Source organism: Camelina sativa, chromosome 11 (genome assembly GCF_030686135.1).
Source record: "Camelina sativa cultivar CO46 ecotype springtype chromosome 11, ASM3068613v1".
Lineage (NCBI taxonomy): Eukaryota > Viridiplantae > Streptophyta > Magnoliopsida > Brassicales > Brassicaceae > Camelina > Camelina sativa.
The window spans coordinates 992,814-1,013,766 of NC_141890.1; the positions used below are offsets into that span (position 1 = coordinate 992,814).

The 20,953-nt window shown below is 38.7% G+C and overlaps 4 protein-coding genes and 1 non-coding gene across 54 annotated transcripts; 3 read left to right on the forward strand and 2 right to left on the reverse strand.

Annotated features, from left to right (window-relative positions):
• The first annotated feature begins 684 nt into the window (after nucleotides 1-684).
• Nucleotides 685-3,257, forward strand: LOC104720927 (phospho-2-dehydro-3-deoxyheptonate aldolase 1, chloroplastic). Its single transcript, XM_010438822.3, has 5 exons — nucleotides 685-1,412; nucleotides 1,495-1,772; nucleotides 1,982-2,258; nucleotides 2,474-2,719; nucleotides 2,814-3,257. The coding sequence occupies exons 1-5, from the start codon at nucleotides 699-701 to the stop codon at nucleotides 3,051-3,053; spliced, it is 1,755 nt and encodes a 584-aa protein (XP_010437124.3). The 5' UTR covers nucleotides 685-698; the 3' UTR covers nucleotides 3,054-3,257.
• Nucleotides 3,258-3,358: 101 nt separating this feature from the next.
• Nucleotides 3,359-3,432, forward strand: TRNAI-AAU (transfer RNA isoleucine (anticodon AAU)). The gene has a single exon. It is a non-coding gene; the product is annotated as a tRNA-Ile (tRNA).
• Nucleotides 3,433-3,738: 306 nt separating this feature from the next.
• Nucleotides 3,739-5,310, forward strand: LOC104720929 (ras-related protein RABA4b). Its single transcript, XM_010438824.2, has 2 exons — nucleotides 3,739-4,203; nucleotides 4,603-5,310. The coding sequence occupies exons 1-2, from the start codon at nucleotides 3,971-3,973 to the stop codon at nucleotides 5,051-5,053; spliced, it is 684 nt and encodes a 227-aa protein (XP_010437126.1). The 5' UTR covers nucleotides 3,739-3,970; the 3' UTR covers nucleotides 5,054-5,310.
• On the reverse strand, nucleotides 5,222-14,371 carry LOC104720928 (uncharacterized). Its single transcript, XM_010438823.3, is given in 17 exon segments — nucleotides 5,222-5,309; nucleotides 5,311-5,480; nucleotides 5,569-5,803; nucleotides 5,904-6,385; nucleotides 6,462-6,735; nucleotides 6,815-6,907; nucleotides 6,987-7,072; nucleotides 7,151-7,206; nucleotides 7,297-7,556; nucleotides 7,639-7,724; nucleotides 7,824-7,872; nucleotides 7,955-8,021; nucleotides 8,142-8,257; nucleotides 8,348-8,414; nucleotides 8,506-8,594; nucleotides 8,703-8,922; nucleotides 14,325-14,371. Coding segments are annotated over 16 exon segments (2,307 nt in total). The 5' UTR covers nucleotides 8,853-8,922; nucleotides 14,325-14,371; the 3' UTR covers nucleotides 5,222-5,282.
• Nucleotides 14,200-19,393, reverse strand: LOC104720931 (citrate synthase 4, mitochondrial-like). 50 transcript variants are annotated; one of them, XM_087471529.1, is made up of 23 exons: nucleotides 19,097-19,393; nucleotides 18,900-18,988; nucleotides 18,700-18,766; nucleotides 18,475-18,596; nucleotides 18,313-18,376; nucleotides 18,155-18,213; nucleotides 17,983-18,046; nucleotides 17,789-17,874; nucleotides 17,605-17,690; nucleotides 17,332-17,479; nucleotides 17,191-17,221; nucleotides 16,980-17,077; nucleotides 16,824-16,907; nucleotides 16,624-16,728; nucleotides 16,309-16,443; nucleotides 15,935-16,103; nucleotides 15,748-15,825; nucleotides 15,461-15,564; nucleotides 15,243-15,345; nucleotides 14,880-14,987; nucleotides 14,742-14,783; nucleotides 14,474-14,547; nucleotides 14,200-14,380 (listed from the first exon to the last, which is right to left on the reverse strand). In XM_087471529.1, exons 19-23 carry the CDS (start codon nucleotides 15,306-15,308, stop codon nucleotides 14,302-14,304), a joined length of 369 nt encoding a protein of 122 aa, XP_087327655.1. In that variant the 5' UTR covers nucleotides 15,309-15,345; nucleotides 15,461-15,564; nucleotides 15,748-15,825; nucleotides 15,935-16,103; nucleotides 16,309-16,443; nucleotides 16,624-16,728; nucleotides 16,824-16,907; nucleotides 16,980-17,077; nucleotides 17,191-17,221; nucleotides 17,332-17,479; nucleotides 17,605-17,690; nucleotides 17,789-17,874; nucleotides 17,983-18,046; nucleotides 18,155-18,213; nucleotides 18,313-18,376; nucleotides 18,475-18,596; nucleotides 18,700-18,766; nucleotides 18,900-18,988; nucleotides 19,097-19,393; the 3' UTR covers nucleotides 14,200-14,301. The 50 variants fall into 50 exon arrangements, 45 of the variants coding, with proteins under 45 accessions (XP_087327655.1, XP_087327675.1, XP_087327658.1 ...); XM_087471549.1 differs by having other exon boundaries at nucleotides 15,433-15,564; nucleotides 17,172-17,221; XM_087471532.1 differs by having other exon boundaries at nucleotides 17,172-17,221; nucleotides 18,475-18,599; nucleotides 18,900-18,970; nucleotides 19,097-19,374.
• Between the last annotated feature and the right edge of the window lie 1,560 nt (nucleotides 19,394-20,953).

The following is a 20,953-nucleotide window of genomic DNA, read 5'->3' on the forward strand; positions in this document are numbered from 1 at the left end:
TCCATTTTTTTTTTGTTTTTTTCTTTAATTCTTCTGTTATATAGATATAAAAGGAAGTTAGTATAAGATGGTGACAAATATAGAAAGGGGCGTCGTCGTGGTCCATCATGAATTCAAATCGTAATCTTACAAAAGGATTGGGTGTGTGTTAGGTGATACACCAAAATTAATCTTTAGATCATATGCAACTTGATTTGGTTGGTGAAGCCCTATTTATGTCATTAACCCCAATTCCCAGTCTTCCCCCTTCTTAATTTTAAAAATATTTTATTGAGCTACCTAACGAAAAAAATTTATATGTATAGAAATATCTTTTTATTCCCTTATTTCATAATGTGGTTTTCAATTGCACAAAAGTTTTGTGACAAAACAATAAAATAAAATTGTAAAAAATCTACCCAATTTTATTGATCAGTTCAACTAATTGCAAAATTCTTGCTTATTTGGAAATATACAGCAAATAGAGAACCCATTCATAATTTATAAATTGGTTTTATTTTTTGGGACACATTTCAAGGAAAACGTTTGTTTAGCGGTGGCCAAAGAGAGAGAAAGCTTCTTCCACGTCTTCAACCAAAAAAAAAAAAAAAATCTCAAAGGAAAGCAATTTACGTAAATACCCTTCGACGGCTTCAAATTCCAAAATTCCCCAACAACCCTTTTTTTTTTTTTTTTTTTGTCTGCAAAAGAAAGAAACTATGAAAAGTCAAAACCAACCCTCCCCCTACAAATATATAAAATTCACAGTTTCTTCTTCTCTCTCTCCTCACATCAACCCGCCCCTCCCCCATTCTCATTCTCTCTCTTCATACCAAACCAAATCAAACCCAAGAGAGAGAGAGAGAGAGAGAGAGTCAGAAACAGAGAGAGAAGAAGGAATTAAATTCATGGCTCTTTCAAACGCCGCCTCCAGATCTATCTACGTTACCGGCGGCGACGCTCGTCTCTCTCACCGTCAATCTTCCTTCTTCACATTTCACCCCGCCGCCGTCAACTCCAAGCCTAACTCCGTTAAACTCGTCACGGCCGTTCACGCCGCTGAGCCTTCTAGAAACTCTGTTTCCGTTAAGGAATCCGTTGCGTCACCATCCTCTTCTGGTGCATTGAAATGGACTCCAGAGAGCTGGAAACTTAAGAAGGCTCTGCAGCTTCCCGATTACCCTGACGCTAACGAGCTTGAGTCTGTGCTTAAGACGATTGAGGCTTTCCCTCCTATTGTCTTCGCCGGAGAAGCTAGGAATCTCGAAGAGAGATTGGCTGAGGCTGCTGTTGGTAAAGCTTTTCTTCTCCAAGGAGGTGATTGTGCTGAGAGTTTCAAGGAGTTCAATGCTACTAATATCAGAGATACCTTTAGGGTTTTGCTTCAGATGAGTATTGTTCTTACTTTTGGCGGCCAAGTTCCGGTTATTAAGGTCAGATCCATCCATCCATCCTCAGATGAGTATTAGCTTCAGATTTGTTTTTGACCGGAATCTTTATTATGTGGGGGTTTAGGTAGGGAGAATGGCTGGTCAATTTGCTAAGCCTAGATCTGATCCGTTTGAGGAGATTGATGGAGTGAAATTACCTAGCTACAAGGGAGACAACATCAATGGTGACACTTTTGATGAGAAATCTAGGATCCCTGATCCTAATAGGATGATTCGGGCTTACACTCAGTCTGCTGCTACTTTGAACCTTCTTCGAGCCTTTGCCACTGGAGGCTATGCTGCTATGCAAAGAGTTACTCAGTGGAACCTTGATTTTGTTGAACATAGTGAGCAAGCTGACAGGTAACCCCCCACCCCCAATATTTGCTCTAGTCATCAATTCGTTTTTTTTACTTGGTAGATGTTGTTAATCTTAAGAAAGCATATTACTTTGAATAGAATGTGAAAGCAAACTTCTCTGGATGAATTGGTGATGGTGATAGCTAGCAACTATTGTAACTCGGCAAGGCGCTAAAGGTTTTCTGTTTGGTTACCTCTGTTTTCTTGTACAGGTACCAGGAGTTAGGTAACAGGGTTGATGAGGCCTTGGGGTTCATGTCTGCATGTGGACTTGGCAAGGATCATCCACTCATGACTACAACTGATTTCTACACATCCCATGAGTGCTTGCTTCTCCCTTACGAGCAATCGCTCACAAGGTTGGACTCTACTTCTGGTCTCTACTATGATTGCTCTGCACACATGGTTTGGTGCGGGGAGCGTACCAGACAATTGGATGGTGCTCATGTCGAGTTTCTCAGGGGGATTGCTAATCCTCTGGGCATTAAGGTACTTTATCTTTTTTTTTTTTCAAAGAATACTGAAATACTAAAACTAAGGATTAGGTAGATATCATTTTTGGTTATGATAAAAGCAAAACAGAGTAGCATTTGAGGTTTATGCTTGGTCTCGTATTAATTCCTGTTATCTTGCCACTTAATCAAAGCTATTATTGGCTTGGATTTTAAGCTGAATTGACTAAATATCCAAAACACATGATGCAGGTGAGCAACAAAATGGATCCCAATGAGCTGGTCAAGCTAGTAGAAATCCTGAATCCTAACAACAAGCCTGGAAGAATCACTGTAATTGTGAGAATGGGTGCCGAGAACATGAGAGTTAAGCTTCCCCACCTGATCAGAGCAGTCCGCAGATCAGGCCAGATTGTGACATGGGTCTGCGATCCCATGCATGGAAACACCATCAAAGCACCTTGCGGTCTTAAAACACGTGCCTTTGACTCAATCCTGGTACACACTTTATATAAGCTAAAACCTCTCATCAGCATAACAAATATATTTGCCATATATAACAGTGATTAAAACGTCCTGTCTTTTTCTACAGGCTGAAGTCCGAGCATTCCTTGATGTGCACGAGCAAGAAGGAAGCCACGCGGGTGGTATCCACCTCGAGATGACAGGTCAGAACGTGACAGAATGCATTGGAGGGTCCCGCACTGTGACCTACGATGACCTCAGTTCTCGCTACCACACACACTGTGACCCAAGGCTCAACGCGTCACAGTCTCTTGAACTGGCCTTCATTGTTGCTGAACGGCTCAGGAAGAGAAGAACGAGTAGCTAGCGTGTCTCTTGAGTGCTATTTTTTTCTTTCCTTTTATATAACACTTTTTGATTCCAAGAACACTTTCCTCTTTGTACTGTGAGCTGGTGACTTAAGTTAAAAGCCCAAAAGCCTCTCTAGGAGTAAACCTGTTCGAACCCTATTCCTTTCTGCTGTGTTATTTTATGTTAACTTAATGGTAAACCGTGTGACTTACTAGTGTAATGTTCTCTTTACATATATATATCGTACAGAAACATGAAAACTCGCTAAGGTGTCAGACAAATATTTAAAAAATATATGGAATAAATATTAAGTATCACAAAGGCCCATTAGCTCAGTTGGTTAGAGCGTCGTGCTAATAACGCGAAGGTCGCAGGTTCGAAACCTGCATGGGCCATTTCAATTTTTTCCTTCTTTTTTCTCTGTGTTTCGTTTCAAACGTTTTTTATTTTATTTTTAATTTAGATACGAGCGGAGAGAGGTAAACAAACAATCCGACGCCGACGCTTTCGGGACCCATTCATTAATATTTAATCAATATCGTGTCCCGCTCACTTAATCCAAATCTAATCTCCTACATACCTCTTTACTCTATTCCGGTGATCCCCACCAACCATAAGCCCTAGACTTCTTCTCGATCTCAAACACGTGTCCCTCACCTCTCTAAATTCCACATGTCATGATCGGACTTCGTCTCACTCTCAGTTTACTAAAAGACTCGAAAACATTAGATCACTCTTTTAAGTTTTAACCCAACGATTTAGATTAATCATATCAATAATCATATCAATAGCTTTGTATTTTTAAAAAAATTCTCTCTACGATTCATTCTTCCGTCGCTCTCACCAGTTAACAGCTACAGCACAAAACAAAACTATTCTCGATCTCTCATACCTGAGATAGAAACTAAGTGTTTCAACAGTTCGCCCGTCGAGATGGCCGGAGGAGGCGGATACGGCGGCGCATCGGGAAAAGTGGATTACGTGTTCAAAGTCGTTCTAATCGGAGATTCGGCTGTAGGTAAATCACAGCTACTTGCTCGATTCGCTAGAGACGAATTCAGTATGGATTCTAAAGCCACCATAGGCGTCGAGTTCCAAACTCGTACGCTCGTCATTGAACAAAAGAGTATTAAGGCTCAGATCTGGGACACCGCTGGTCAAGAAAGGTACGATTACTTAGTTTCTCCGCGAATCTGAATTGAATTTACAACGGATCTGTAAAAAAAAAATTTCCCCCTGAAAGCGAGACTTGGTTTGACTAGAAAAGTTGTGTTTAGATTTTGTTACTTGTCATGAATTTTGTATGCTAGTTTAGAGAACAAACTCATGGATCCGTCTTGGCCAGATCCTGAATTTGTATCATGGAACGTATACTATAGAGACTTTGATCCGATCGAACAATTAGATTAGGTTATCTGATCAGCTTTACTTGTTTGGATTCTACATTTTAAGGAAGTTGTTATGTTAAGAGTTAACTGTTTATAATTCCTTGGCTTATTTCTATTTTTGGGGATTGATCTTTGGTTTGTGATGTAGTGACTTTGGTTTTGTTGCACTAAGCGCAGATACAGAGCCGTTACAAGCGCCTACTACAGGGGAGCAGTTGGTGCAATGCTGGTTTATGACATGACTAAACGCGAAACCTTTGAGCATATCCCTCGTTGGCTTGAAGAACTGAGGGCACACGCCGATAAGAACATTGTCATCATCCTTATTGGAAACAAGTCTGATCTTGAAGATCAAAGAGCTGTTCCCACAGAAGACGCTAAAGAGTTTGCTGAGAAGGAAGGACTCTTTTTCCTTGAGACCTCAGCACTAAACGCAACCAATGTGGAAAACTCCTTCAACACTCTAATGACAGAGATATACAATACGGTCAACAAGAAGAATCTTGCATCTGTCGAGAATCAAGGCGACTCAAATAACCCCGGTTCCTTGGCTGGTAAGAAGATTGTCATCCCAGGTTCTGGACAGGACATTCCCGCTAAGACCAGCACGTGTTGTACTTCTTCTTGATCTGTCTCGTTACAAAGCAAGATTCATTTTTTTTTTTCCCTCATGAATTCTGGTGATAGAGAATGCTATTTTCATTGTATATTCTTCTTTCGGGATCTGGCTTGTTTGCTGGTTCATTAAACATTAATGGTGTGGAATTGGACACCCATAGGAGGAAAAAAAAAAAAGTATCGGAACAATAGCTTTTGATTGAAATGTGAAACAATAGTCTTTGAGAGTTATGTTATCATCAAGCTGTCTCAGCAGTTTTCAAACAATCAATTCTCAGCATTTTCTAGTTCTTTACTTCTTCTATCAGAAAGTCTCTGGATAAGTTGGTGACAAGCGAGTGTTGTGACCATAACGGTTAAGCTAGCTTTGCCCTTCCAGCAACCAATGGCTATTGTTGATGAATTCACTTTGACTGGTTCTGACCCGAGCTGAGTATCTGTAGGAAGTAAAAAACCGTTAAATGCATATCCCACATGACCAACCAAAGTATTATCTTATATAAAACTTAGGGTATTGATACACACCATCAACGAGAACCATAACGCAAGATCCCAAGGCTAGTTCTGCTGCTTTCTCACCAATCTGTGGATGGATAAAATCTAGGAACTTGATTGATTTGTGTTGCAGGAGATTCTTGAAATCCGCCATTGTTGCATAAAGTATTTGCTTGGTCATGTACGGAAGGATCACAGGCAATCCCTCAGAGGTTATTCGGAATGAGCAACAGTTGGCTTCGCATTCTTTTGACGATTGTTTCTCCTGCGTTTTTGGTTGGTTTGTTTTAAAAGTTAGTAAATCCCGCCTCTGCTATTTCGTATTTGACCGAGAGATAGAGAGATGAAATTATATTGTTACTTACAAACATCTGGAGGCCAACTGATGAGATCTTGAGCGGCTTCCCAACTGCAAAATTAAGCTCAAGAATATCCTTAACTGCTTTCGAAACATAGTATATCCTTTTCACGTTTCCGTGGCTGCTTATGTCGCTGTTTCTAGTCACGAGATGACCATACAGCGGAAACAATTCATCTTTGATGCCGTAAAATGTCTTGATCCCCTTGATCACTGTTTCATCTCTCAAGAAAACAACAGGGTAAAGGCCTTTCCACTTCCCTTGTATTAATGGTACTTCTCTCTTGCCTCCCATATCATCAAGTTTTTTAGCCAATTCTACTATGCCTTCTTCGCTGGTGTTTTCTTTCTCTGAAACTGCTACTTCTAAAACTACTCCCTCTACACCCTCTTCAGGTTTAGTAACCACAGTGTCAGATACTGCTTCATACGAGTTGATGGTCTTTCTTGTAGAAAAATTCCTTCTCTGATTTATTTTCTCCTGAAATTCTGCAAGAAAATGATCCGTGATTCGTATTGAAGAATCAACTAGAGAGGTTATGCAGCAGAAGCTCTTCAAATTCACCTGGTAGAGGTGAAACTTTGTGAAGGACTGCAATGAAAAATCCTCCAGTGTTTTGATCATGAGGCAGTATCCTCATACAACGTTCAAGGGGAAGATCACAGACTTCCTCAGCTGATTCATCAGAAGAGAGAGAAGTAATTTCTTCGTAAATGTTTCCGCCACCCGTTGAGTCTTTATCACTTTTACCAGAAGGAAACATGCTCTTAAGAACTCCGTCTCTCTGTGACTTTGGAACTTCTTTGTAAGATCTATACCAGCCACCTCTATCATGCACCTAAATCCACACAGATACAAAACAGCATTAAAACTTCACTACTCTTTGTCTTACTTCAAAGTAATAGGTATATTTGTACCTTCCATTTCTTAAGACCTGGTCTTCTAATAAGTTCAGGAAGCCTATCTGAGACATCTACAAGCTCAACAGAGCATCCACACCTCCTCAGAATCTGCAAAATACTAACAATAATATATCAAAATCCAAAAGAATGGGTTTATGGCGAAAGAAGAAAGAAACTAATAGATTACCTCAGCAACAACAGCTTCATCTTCGATTGGGTTCATTGAGCAGGTTGAGTATATCATTCTCCCACCAACTTTTAACAGAGATAAACCTGAAGCCACGAGACAATGCAGATGAAAATCAAATAATAAGATTCTGCTAATGGAACCTTGTTAGGAAAAAAGCTTACCTCTCATTGCAAGCACAACCTGTAGACTATGAAGTCCATTTCCAGATCCAGAGTTCCTGTGAAGAAACCGAGGAAAACAAGTAAGAATGTTGAAGCAACTGGAAATCAACAAATGTCAATTTGGAAGCTCAGAAATGTGAACAAACCATCTTCGCCATATGTCTGGAGCCTTGCGCAGAGTACCATCACCGCTACATGGGACATCACATAGGACACGATCAAAGAGAAGATGGTTACTGGTATGATGATTAATCTCAGATGCTTCTTTGGACAAGGTTCCCTTGGTGTTGCAGTTAGGGAAATGTTGACCTTCATTGTTAGTGACCATCAAGTTGGTCGTACAAGTTCTTTTCGTTTGGTGAATAAAAAGGTTAGATCTTTTATAGTCAACATCATTCGCCACCACCTGATTCAACCAAAACAATTAGAAACAAGAAAAAAATATCTATCAACCAAAATGACTGGAGATGATAGAGTATATAACAAACCATTCCCTTAGGTAGAGATCCTGGTTCTGATGACTCATGTATTATTTCAAGCAGCTGAAATGTCTTGGAACCAGGTGCAGCACACACTATTCAGAAAGAAAAAAAAAAGAGAAAGACGAGTGAATCAGTTAATGGTTACTCCTTTTCATAGCAAAATCAAACAATGTCGAATAAGAAACACTCACTGTCGAGTATAAAATGATCTGGATGTACATCAAGGAAGAGAGGAGGAACCTGCATGATCATAAAATCAACCACGAAAACTATAAAAATGTACCGCTGAGTGCGATTAAAAGAATGTTACACACGACCATACCATGCTAACTGACTCTTGCCTGGTCATGTTGCCAACTTCAGTTTCTAACTTTAGAAACTCATGGAACCTGAATAAGACCCCAATTAAAAAAAATGGCTAAGTAACTGGAAGAAGAGAGCATTGAACTCAAAACAAGTAAGGCAATGGAATTGAATATAAGCAACTGGCATGAGAAACAAAGTTGTACCTCTCAAGTGTCTGGTTTTTCCTAATCTCTTTGCGTGAAAAATTAGAATGCCAAGCAAGATTATTAGGGTACCAAGGCAAAGGCTTGATAGCCTCCAATTCACCACTCTCTACAGCCTAAGTAAAAAAGGCAAAGAATCCATCCAACATTTGAGAATTGAACAAAATAATACAAAAACAAAAACAAGAGCCAATGAATTTTTTTACCTCAGCCTGAAGAGATTTCATGAAATCATTCTCCAACTTGAGTCGAAGATCATCGCAAAATTGGCCACTAAAGAAGTAAAAAACTTAAAACCATGAATGATGAAACTGTTAAACGTTTCAGGGATGGAGATAGACAAAGCATATACAGTGATACGTACTTGGAATTAACTCTGAAAGCAGCAGGCAATGGCTTACGAAGAATCTCCATAAACAAATCCCACTCTTGTGCTTTCACTATCCTTTGCTCCTTAAAAGACACCACAACAAGAAAGAACAATACACAATGTTGTTGTTTAGGGAGCAAGATTTCTAGAAGCCCATTGGATTCTGGTAGTATAAAGTAGTAGTACCTTACCTTGTAATAGTCTTCGAAATCAAGATTTGACCAGATTGGCTTTTGGAAGTTGGAAGCATCGGATTTAAGTGGTTTTTGAACATCCTCTCTACTCTTCTCGATTTGATTTCTATTCGACGTACCTCTGTGTCGTCTCCCTCTTCTTCCCATCTTTGTTTGTTTCCGTCGCCGAGTTTTTTGTTCTTTCGCCGGCGAGGTCGCAACGATGGATGGGTTTTTACTTTTTAGAGGTTTAATAGATTTTTTTTAGAAAAAAACATTTTAATGGAAAAAAAATATACGTTTGAAATCAATCATACGCGCATATAATAGGCGCGTCATGCGTGCTTATAATTATTATTTTTAATTAACTCTTGTCTAAGAAGATGCATGTTTATAGATTTTACAAAATTTACGAAATAAAAATCTAAATCTGCTTAGTAGTGTTCATAATTTTTTTTTTTTGTCAGCCAAATACAGAAATTAGCTCAAACGAGCCAATTAAATGAAAAATTGTTCACATAGATAATTAGAAGCGACTCCAATCTAGCTCTACGCGCCAGCTTGTCCGCTCTACCATTTTGTGATCTGGGAATCTGAACAACAGAAAATGAAAGGAATTTATCCTTATCATCTTCAATCGTGTCCAGATATGTCTTGAAAGCAGGCCACTCGGAAGGTGAAGAAACCATCTTCACCAAATCAGAACAGTCTGTGAGAAAAACTACTTTCTCATTATCCGCACCAATCATACATCCAAAATAATGAGTCCATATTATCATAGACAGAGTTCGAGGGAAAGCAACCCGAAGATGTCGGGAAGTGGGACAAACCCCAAACCTGCCGAGCTGGAGGACATAAGAAGAGAGCATGGTTGACTGTCTCCTCCCCGCTCCACAAATCGCACATTCCATGTCACAACTTAGTCCACGACGTCGTAGATTAGCTGTTGTCGCCATACAACCCGTAATAGCTTGCCACAAAAAGTGTCTGAGCTTCGGTGGACACCGAATCTGCCAGACAAATGCCTGTAGAGGAATAATAGTAGGACCGGAAACAGGGGAATCACTCTCCGGTTTCTGGCGCAAAGCTTGATATCCTGATTTAACAGTATAAACACCGGTTTTTGTCAAATGCCAACCCAAGCTATCCGGAGTAGTAAGATTGCCAAGGGGTAAAGCATATATAAGGGCTACATCCTCTGGCTCGAAAAAAGCCGAAAGCAACGCCAAGTTCTAGGAATGTGAAGTCTTGTCAATGAAAGTTTCAACTCTAAGCGTTGGATTGATTGGCGATCTTGAACGCAATGCTGGTCTCGGGGATTGAGCAGGAATCCAGGGGTCAGACCATACTGAAATGGAAGCCCCAGATCCGACCCGTTTAATGAGTTTTTTGTTCACCAGAGAGCGAGCATAAATCATACTTCGCCATCCATAAGATGGAGAATAAGATTTAATTGGATCCAATGGATCAGAATGCTTATAATATCGTCCTTTGAAAACCTTTGCAAATAAAGAATCTGGGACAGAAATCAACCGCCATAGTTGCTTAGCCAGCAATGTGGTTTTAAATCATCCAGACACCTAAAGCCCAAGCCTCCCTCCCTTTTATCAACACACAAACTGTCCCAAGCGATTTAATGTAAACCTCGTGTTTCCCCTCAAGAACTCCACCAGAAGTTGGAGATTGCACTAGTAAGTTTCCGTGTAACTGTTTTCGGGATTCGAAAACAGGACATAACAAAGGTAGGAACAGCGGTCGCAACCGATTTGATCATGACCTCTTTCCCTCCCCGAGACAGTTACCTAACCGGCCATCCACCAGCTCGTTTTTGCAACCGATCCTGGACAAAGGAAAATATTTTGGTTTTCGACCCACCAAGACTTTCCAGGATTCCCAAGAATAAGCTCATACCACCCAAAGTGGTAATACCCAAAATGCCTTTTGAATCCTCACGTACATCCGCATCTACTGTATGTCCGCTGTCCAGAAATCCGTTCATATTGTCTGAGAATCCCCAAAATAACTTCACACTGCTCCTTCGTAGCCCGACAGAAAAACAGTTTGTCATCTGCAAACAATAAAAGAGAGATCGCCGGACACGCAGTGGAGACCTTAATACCCGTAATAAGGTTAGACATTTCTGCTTTTCGTAGATTTGCAATAAGGACCACAGTACAAATGATAAAAAGATAAGGTGAAAAGGGGTCTCCCTCACGGAGCCCTCTAGATGGAATTATGGATCCCTGTGATTAACCATTTAATAGGACACTATATTCAACTAATGTCACGCACCACATGATCCAAGAAATCCATTTGTCACAAAAGCCAAGGGCGGTGCAACGGTCGTTGTAGGTCTAGCTCTGTGGTGGTGATCATTAAACTGCACAGAGTTGTTGGACCGGCGAGGTTTAGATGAAGGTTCACCCGTTGCCCCTCCATCCGGTTTTCCTTTAGGTGGACGCTGTCTGGGCTGAGATGATCCTCGACTCTCCACCTCCTTATCTTTTCCCTTATTCCTGTCATTCAACAGCTCCTTTGTAACTCTGTAGCGGACGAACTGAAACATCCTCCACTGGATCATGCAAAGCCGGAGTAATCTTGTTGGTAGCCCACAATGGGCAATGATCCACATCGTGACATAGGCTGGAGCACTTCTTACAGCAGCCATGAAGACGCTCATAATGAAGGTTGACAATGGTCTCTTCCCCGTTATAAAACTCGATCACCGTATCAAAGCACAAGGGCTTAAAACCAATTACTGTTACTTTCACTCTCCCGCCATCAATATCCACCATCTCCACCCGACCAAGCTCTGAACCAATGCTGCGGAAGGTTGGTTCAGCCCAGAACTGAAATGGGACATCCAAAACGCTGACCCAAAAGGTTAAGTCCGAAGGGTAGGCAGGATCCACTGTTGGACTCCAACGCACCATGGACACCATCAAGCCATCGAAATGAAATGGACCCATTTGTAGTACCTCCAAGATATCCTCTTCATTGTCAAAATCAAACTGAAACTTCCCAAGCCCTAAGTCAGCTCCCACAACTCTTCCTTCCACATGCCAAAACTTGGGAAGCATGATCAGCAGAGATTTCATATCTTGCACCCTGGGATTCATACAGCGACCCACCATTGTTTTGTATCCCGCTATCAAAGCTGAGTTATCAAAATATGGGATTTTGATTCTACGCTTAGGAGCGATACCCTCATCATTCTTGTTCTCCACATTCTTCCCCAGTAAAGCACTCTGAGACATGATGAAACTCACCATCCAGACTCGAAAACACCAACCGGACAAGGAAAGAGAACTCTCAGAAAATATAGCAAGGAAACCGAGAACTGAAACAAGGAAATAGAGAAAGTTGTGATGAGTACTAATGGCTACAACACGGTCCTTTATATAGTCCCAAACATTCCAAGTCAAATAAGCTATTAATCCTACCGATTTGAAACATAAATGGCAAATGGTAGCCACTTGATATGCCAGCACCAGAATAATATCCAAAATCCCCCTTGCGTTAGTATATTCCAATCGTATCCTCTGTTTGTTTTCGAAGCAGAAAAAGCTAACGAAATTCTTGTGATACACCAGAATCAAAAGAGAATCCGATATCATCATTAATCCTGTCAAATAAAAGGAGCGAACCCTTGATATTCTCCCTTGCAAATCAATCCTCAATTTTGGTTCGAATTGAGTTCAAAAATCTTACCCAAATCCAGCCTCCGCCATCACCGTTAATAGCAGATCGGGCAAACCAGATAGATCGCAAGGAATGAGAGATTTGGAATACCTCAATCACGAGGCCCATTAAAGTCGATCGAATCCCTCAACCCCGAATCCGCTTATCCCAAGAGAACCAAATAACCGAATTAACACCATATGATTTCACAATTCTGACCCAAATCAAGCCTCCGCCATCGCCGTTAATAGTAGATCTGGCAGACCAAACAGATCGCATGGAGTGAGAGATTTGGAATATCTCAATCACGAGGCTCACTAAAGTCGATCGAATACCTCGATCCCGAATCCGCTTATCCAAAGCGATCCAAAATACCAAATTAACACCATAGTTCCAAACGAAGATTAAATCGTCTCCGTTAAAACCATTGATTCGTATCCTTACATGCCAAAAAAGACAAGATAGAGAAGACGAGTCAGATATCCCGAGGACCGCACGAACCCGAAACCAATCCGACACGATTACACTGGAGAACATTCAAAAACCTAGATTCGTCGTCGCCTCCATCATATTTTTTCCAGTCGTTTTCTTAAAAAAAAATTGTATTACAGAATTAAAAAGATGGTTTTATCTGCAACGTGATGCTGCGACAAACGCATCTTCTCATTTTGAACGTCAATTAGATGCGACCATTAAAAAGATGGTTTTATCTCTTTCTTTTTTTTTCTATATAATCATTGGCTATTTGTATAATTCAATGTATTTGTTACATTAGGTTTATTAAAACAAAACTTAAAATTTTAGACTTGAGCTTTCCTTTTCTATGAGATGATTACTGTGAGTCAAATTTGATATTATTGACTATTTTTTTGTTTCTTTTTCTTTTGGTAAACTATAGAAGATAATAATATTTTTGTTGTTATGCCATGTAAGATGAGATTTGAGAATAAATACGGAAAGAAATTAATTGCTTTAGAAGAGTCCAAATGTGTTTTGAGTAATCAAGAAACAAATAGTTACTAATGGAATAATAAAATCCAGCAAATGCAAAGGACATAAACATATAGAGATTTAACAAGATAATACATTTCGTTTCAAATTAAAAATATATATGAATTTAGTTCTAAATGTTTTTTTGTGCCTGCTTCTTTTGACGGTGGTGGCCGGAGAAACTCTCCAGCCAGCATTCGGGAAGACATGCCCAAAAGCTGAATCCATCGTCAGGGAAGAGATGAGAAAAGATATGTTGAAAGAAGCTCGAAGTGTTGCCTCCATTATGCGTTTGCAGTTTCATGATTGCTTTGTTAATGTAAAATTAATATTACAACCACGTTTTAATAAAGATCAATTCATTTATGAAATCATCATATAACCTATTGTCTTGTGTGTGTTGTAGACTTGTAGGGATGTGATGGCTCTATATTGCTCGATGACACACCGACATTGTTGGGAGAGAAACTCGCTCTTGCCAACATAGGCTCTTTGAGATCGTTTAATGTAGTAGACAACATCAAAATTGCATTAGAAAAGGCTTGTCCTGCCACTGTCTCTTGTACTGACATTATCATCATGGCTTCTCGTGACGCAGTTGCTATTATTAGTTGGTTTGGTTTGATACTTTGGTTAAATTAAGCCATTGGTATTTATTTACTTAACCGTGTATAGTTGTTGTATAAATACACTTTGTACAGTTAACTTTTCCTTAATGAGAAATAAGATATTTTTTGAATCCTAACAAACTTTTCTCATCGCTAATAGTTGCCCTTGTAAGTTTGTTTCTTTTGTGATGGTTTTATATACAGGTTTGGTCAGGATCGGTCACCTTAATTCGGGATTTTTGGTTCTTTTTGATAGTTGGACAGTAAAATTAATTGTCTTTCAATCATTTCTTTACTATGTTTTTGTGCCTCCTGATGACTTTTATTTCCTTATTTACTCATTGTGTAGATATAGAGATACCTGAGAGCAGATACCAAGACTCCTTGAAAACACCAAAGAGCACGCCGGTGTAGTACCTATATAAAACGCAAAACATTATGTATTTGTGAGTACTATCCTATGACACAATGATACTTTAAAAGATGCATAGATATATGTATGTTTCTTACCTTGCTTCGGTTAGACCATAGTGGTTCAGCAAGACCCCACTATGAGCATCACCATTTGGCCAAAGGTTCTTCACCTATAACAAGCCATCATAGCATTTGTAAGTATATTCAAAATTCGAAAAGATTGGCAACGGAGTTCGATAGCCTTGTATATAGGTGTTGTTGGTGGAACATTTAAGATCCTATTTTCTCAGGCGTGTCAAACTTTCAACGTAATCTCTTACATGAAACGATCCCCCTGCTAAACTAGAGATGATAGAGATACTACCTTTCCAAGCTCCGTGAGAACAGGTGGTACAACTTCGTAAAGCTTTGACATTTACAGAGTAGGAAGAATTTGTAAGTCACTGGAAATTGATAGAATTTTGAGAGCACAACAGATTAGAAGGAAAAAACAAAAAAATACCAGCTGGAAAAGAGGATCATCAGTTAAATGCTTCAACGCAAACTCTCTCTGCCATACATATCTTGGATCAGTTTTGCGCAGAACATGGTGTCCATATCCTGGAACAACCTGCAGACAAAATCATGACGAGGTCAACAGAGATATTTAGTAGACTGTCAGGCGAAGGAAAAAAGGTAAATTAGTTATCGAAATCTCTTAGGGCTGTATTAGTTACTAGAAGCTATGGAACTGGTAGACCAAAGGACTCATAACATGATTTTTCAATTCATTTTCGCATGCTCCATTTTTTTGAAACTTTTATCAGTCATGTACAAGACCATAAAGCAAAGAATGACAAGGTAGAGGAATTGTGTGTTTTTTTACCTTGTCACTGTTCAACGTCTTCCAAACATATTCTTTCAACTGCTCTTTCGATATGTTTTTCTCCATTTTCCTTCACAACTGATTTGATCCAAAGCAAAACTTCCTGTTGCAACAAGACAAATAAGACAGTAAGAATTTGTTCCCACCAACTTATCATTGTACCATAAATGATAAAACTATCACACGCTACCTAGATAATAGACAAAAAAATGCACAACCTCAGAGCACACAAAATGAAAGTCTCTTTATCGGTCAAGTCTTGGCATTGCTTCAGCTTGTAGCTATCAAGGATCAACCATGGAGAGACCACGATTGAGCTTCCCTGCAGAAAAAAAAAAAAAAAAAAAAAACAGAACACACAAGTGTTTGATATGAGTTAATCAGTTTGGATGAACCGCATACATTTTAGTCAAGCATCTGCAAAGAGAGGCACCAAATCAGCAGAAACGAAATGATCAATGATTCTGATTCAAATTACAAATGAAAGTGATTCGAGGGACGTTACTCAATCAAGCCATTGGCGGGAGTCGTGAGTGAATTCAAATGAAGGATCATAAAGCAGGTCAGCAAAATACTCGTTTCCCTGAGGATAATGAGACAATCAACACATGAAAAACACCTATAACAAGAGAGAAATGTGCGACCACATTTGCGTATCAGAATGGTTGTTAAGAATGTCACCTATGACCTACCTTTTCACACTTTTCTGATGATTCCCTTTGGCTTGAGATAATTTTGACACATTTTCTGGCCAAAGTGCAATGGATTCATCATCAGACAACTTTTAATCAATCTCAAATCGACGAAGCTCCAACAAAAAAACGATTCTTTAGTACTCATATCTTAACTCATCATTCAGACCTACAATCAAAACCATCAATGGTATCAAGAAAAATCACTCGAGAGTTGAACTGAAAGACGCAATAAATATTGTTATTTCAGAAAAAAGGTATCAAGATATTTTGGTGTTGCCAAAGATGCCCATCTATCTAGGTGATTTAATGTGATTCCAAGTTAGATTGAGAGAGAGATAACTGAAGTAAATAGTACACCACTTCAGTATTACCTTTTTGTTCAAAGGTTTTGCTTTGAATTTTGGTGCCTTCTCGAGTTCCTCTTACTCAAATTCCACAGTATTTTTTTAGGACCACAGGGCTACATGACTCCTTGGTACAGTAAAGTGAGTCCTCCAATAATTATTCTGCGTGCGAGGAAAGAGAGGCATATTAGAGGCTGTATCATTATCACAAAAAACATCCAACTAACAAATCACAATATCACAAATCAGCTTCATCCTAATCATTTTCAAACTACTAAATTTTTGCACTTAAATGAACAAAAGACAATATCACAAATCAGTTTCATCTTAAGTGACACGTACCTAGACAATTTCATCAAGATCGTCCTCCCTCTGCAACACCTCTCTGGCCTTTGTCCTGATGTTGATAAAATCTGGATCCAACTTCTCATAGAAAGATTCCAATGCCTGAAGAAGAAATACAAAAGCAACTTTTTATATACAAGAATTCGAGTCAGCAAACCAAGACAGGTTAGGTTTAAACTGAGAATATGTAAGCATACCGTTAAATACTTAGGAAATCACCCAACTGAAAGAGGGGAAATGTTTTATCTGGCCAACCTTTTTGTCCTCTAACCCCACAAGACCTGCAGAAGAAAAGAAAAACATAAAAAAGGCTAATACGAGGATGTAGCACGAGATATCTGAAGAAACCTTACCTAAACAGATGATTCTAGACGAGAAGATAAGAGAAAACGCTTGACAACGATCAATCAAAGCCATCACCGATCAATCGTAGGAAGGATCCTCCACAAATCTAAATTAACAATAACAAAACGACAAGTAATTAGAAACATGCATACCTAAACAGATGATTCTAGACGAGAAGATAAGAGAAAACGCTTGACAACGATCAATCAAAGCCATCACCGATCAATCGTAGGAAGGATCCTCCACAAATCTAAATTAACAATAACAAAACGACAAGTAATTAGAAACATGCAAGTGGAAATCGTATAGAGGGAATGCAAACTGATTAACGAGTAGTGGAAAATGTATAGGATAACTCACCTGCTCAACTGTTTGGCAATGCGCAAACAAGATCACCTTGTCCTGTAATTGACTTGATGATACTCGTGAATCAGATTACATAACCACCTGTGATTCCCCACCCACGCTTTGGACGAGAGAAGTTGGCAAACAAAGAACCGGAGAGATCCTAAAACACAAGAAAAAGTAAGTTAGACCAATCCATGATTTTCTTCTATCTATTAATTGCTAACAACAAGAAACGACGATGGTGCGAGAGACCAAATTATATATGCAAAGATGTAAAAAGCAAACCTCTGTGTATGTTTAGAGAGCTTAGGAGCCCCCGATTGAAGGCTAACAAGGCCATCTCCTTGGCCATTGCTTGGCTGGCTCGGAACCTGAGAGAGAGATTTTACAAAATCAAAATCATCAGGATTAGCGAGCACACTAGTAATTGTTGCAAATGAATCTGAACAAGTACAAATTAAGAAAGAACCTGAGCTAAAAGGCAGGATTAGAAAGATACGGAGGCTGTGTGATGTTCTTGTAAATAGAGGTCTTCCAAACGTGTCCTTGAAAAACCTGCTAAAAAAATACCACCATCTGTTAGCCACCAACATATCACATCAGGTGAAACTTAAAAAAAAAACTGCAACTGTAATTAAACCCAACAAAACTGTAATTGTTAACCTCTGTGGTTGATTCGGTAGAAGGAGGAGTAACTTGATTAATACCCTGAGGCTTCCTTTTAATCCTGAGGCAATAACAAAAGAATTGGTTAAAAAAATAAAAGTATGTTGAACTCAAATAACTAGTGAAGGATGATTGAAACAATACCTCAAGGGGTTCTTCTTCTTCTTACCTGTTTACCTCTGCACCTGCAGCGAGCACACAGATTGAACGAGAGAGCCAACTGTTGTCCTGCAAATAAAAAAAAAAGAAATGATTGCATCAAATCAGATTAACATCTGTCACTTAAAAGAAAAAAGAGCGGTGATTGCAAGAAAGACTTCTCTTTACCTCGGCACCAGCAGCGAGCAAGAGCCAACTGTTGTCCTGCAACATCCCTTGAAGATTCGCACAACTCGAAACCATAAAATCCAGAGACATAATTAGTAGCTACAAGTATACAGAAAAAGCAAACTGATTAATGAGTGGTGGAAAACGAATAAGAGTACTCACCTGCTCAACTGTTTGGCAATGCGCAAACAAGATCACCTTCTCCTGTGGTTGGCTTGATGAGATGACAAATTTTGGTTATGAAACTTGTCCATTCTTCAAAACCATCTCGATCGGAGCTACTCCTGCTGCACAAAATAAGAATAAGAAGCAACATGGTTAACAAGTAATTAAACACTAAACTGTAATTGTAAACAAAACAACAAGAAAAAAATTTAAAAGCATAACCTGTGTGTGATCCGCACCCACGCTTTGGACGAGACAAGATCCCACAGCAAAGAACACCGGAGAGATCCTAAAACACAAGAGATAAGTGAGACCAGAATCTAGGGTTTTCTATGGCTTAATTGCTAACAACAATAAGCAACAACGATGGTGTGAAGTGAGGAATGAGACTAAATTATGCGAAGATGTACAAAAGAGCAAACCTCTGTTAGAGATTAATTAAGAGCCCGATTGAAAAACAAGGCCATCTCCTTGGCTCGGAACCCTAGAAGACCTGCAGAAGAAAAGAGTACTGTACTGGAGTGTGAGAGAGAAACAGAGGAGACTTGACTTACTACGAGAGAGAGAGAGAGAGAGAGGAAATCGAAATCGAAAACGAAGAAGAAGAAGGGGGCCGAACCGGGGAAGAAGGGCGGAGTAGGCGGTGGCTGAATAAGAGACGCGCCATGTTCGAGAATTAGGGTCCGTAGAGAGATTTTAGAGTTTTGAGAAACCGTGAGATGCTTCGCTCCGATCAATCTTGCGGATTAGGGTTTCTCCTGAGTGATGATGGAGGGCTGAGAGAGAGAGATAGAGAGTGGTTCACTCGTCGGAGATGGATCATCATCGTCTTCGCAGAAGAAGAAGAGATTATTTCGATTTTTGGTTTCTCAGGTTAAGAAGAACAGATGAGTGTGTGAGAGTCTCTTTATATACTAAATATAATTATAAGAACGCTAACATCAACACATAAAAATAGGATTAAGATTAGGATTAGGATTAGGAAATTTTCCTTTTCCCTTTTTTTTTTTTTATTTACCAAATTTCCTTTTCTGCGATTTATGCTGAAAATAATAACAAAACAAGAAGGAAATTCATTATAGACTCACAACGGTTCATCTCTCTAGTTTCTTTTTTCCAAAATTTCCTTACTCTAAGAAGACGACACGTGTTCTTTTGTTAGTTGGCATTCTTATTGGGTTGCCTATTGGGCTCAATTTCGACTTTTCTTGTTGGGCTTATTGTTGTGTTGTTTCTTAATTTTAATTTATACGAGACGACAGTCCGACCCTAACTTTTTATTATTCACGTTTTCATACAATGCAATCTCTTTATGCAAGGTTCTTTAGCCGTTTGTATCTTTCTTACATAGTAGTAAACCAAAAAGTAAACTGTCTGCAAGTGTTTTGATATCTCTCCTCGGTAAATGAACTCTAGAGTCTAAACCAATTTTTATGCAATGAAAACATAATTACATTGAAAAACATATAATCTTTTTTTAGAATTTGATGAGTTACCTTTACTTATATTTTTGTATTTTTTTATTTCTTGAATTATTATTATTATTTTTCAATTTATCTGCTTAAATTTTGTATAATTATTTTTTAATTTTGTATATCTCCTTTTTCAAAAAATCCAAAGTCTATCTTCTCTTTGGGCGACACGTGTTCTTTTGTTGTTTACCATTCATACGGATCGGGGAGTTTCGTTTACGGCCACAGTATTAGATTGGGAAGAGATCTATATTAGATTATTAGTTAACCTACACATAGCCCAACAAAAACAATTTCAGCCCATCAAACATGGACAGTTTCTTTTATCACTTCTTTTTGGTAGAAATTTCTTCTATCACTTGACATTTAGCATTTGATCTTTAGAAATTTCATAAATTAAATTGTGTAAATCTTAGCATACAAGTTTAATTTGATCTTATAATTTTTTTTTATAGAATACTTGTCTTATAGTTTATAATATAATGAGGTATAATTGTATTTTGTATTATATTAAAATGCAAGAGAGTATCGTCATGAACGTAATGTTTGGTCGTTAGTATGGGCGATTTACATTATGTCATGGAATCATTAGTATTGAGCCACTCAAATTTCAACTACCATATATATATCAATTGGATTTGTTAGCCACTATGGCACTATCCCACTATATGTATATTAATTGTAACGTTTTAAGGATGTGCATGCATGTTAAAAAAAATTATATTTTCTTCATATAGCAATTATAAATTTAATTGCTCTATTTGACCCTATAAAACTAAATATTCTAAACAACTGGATGTAGGTTAGAGTGTTTTGTCTCACGTGATTATACAAATAAAATGTAGAAAAGTGAAAATATGTTCGTGGCCTAGTAGCCTCTACTAATTATATGTAGCCCTACCAATAAATGAGCAAAAGATCGAATTACAATAAACTGTTGAAGCTATATAGTATGGTGGCTTAATTAGTTTCGTTGTAATAGAATAATTATGAAATTGTTTTTT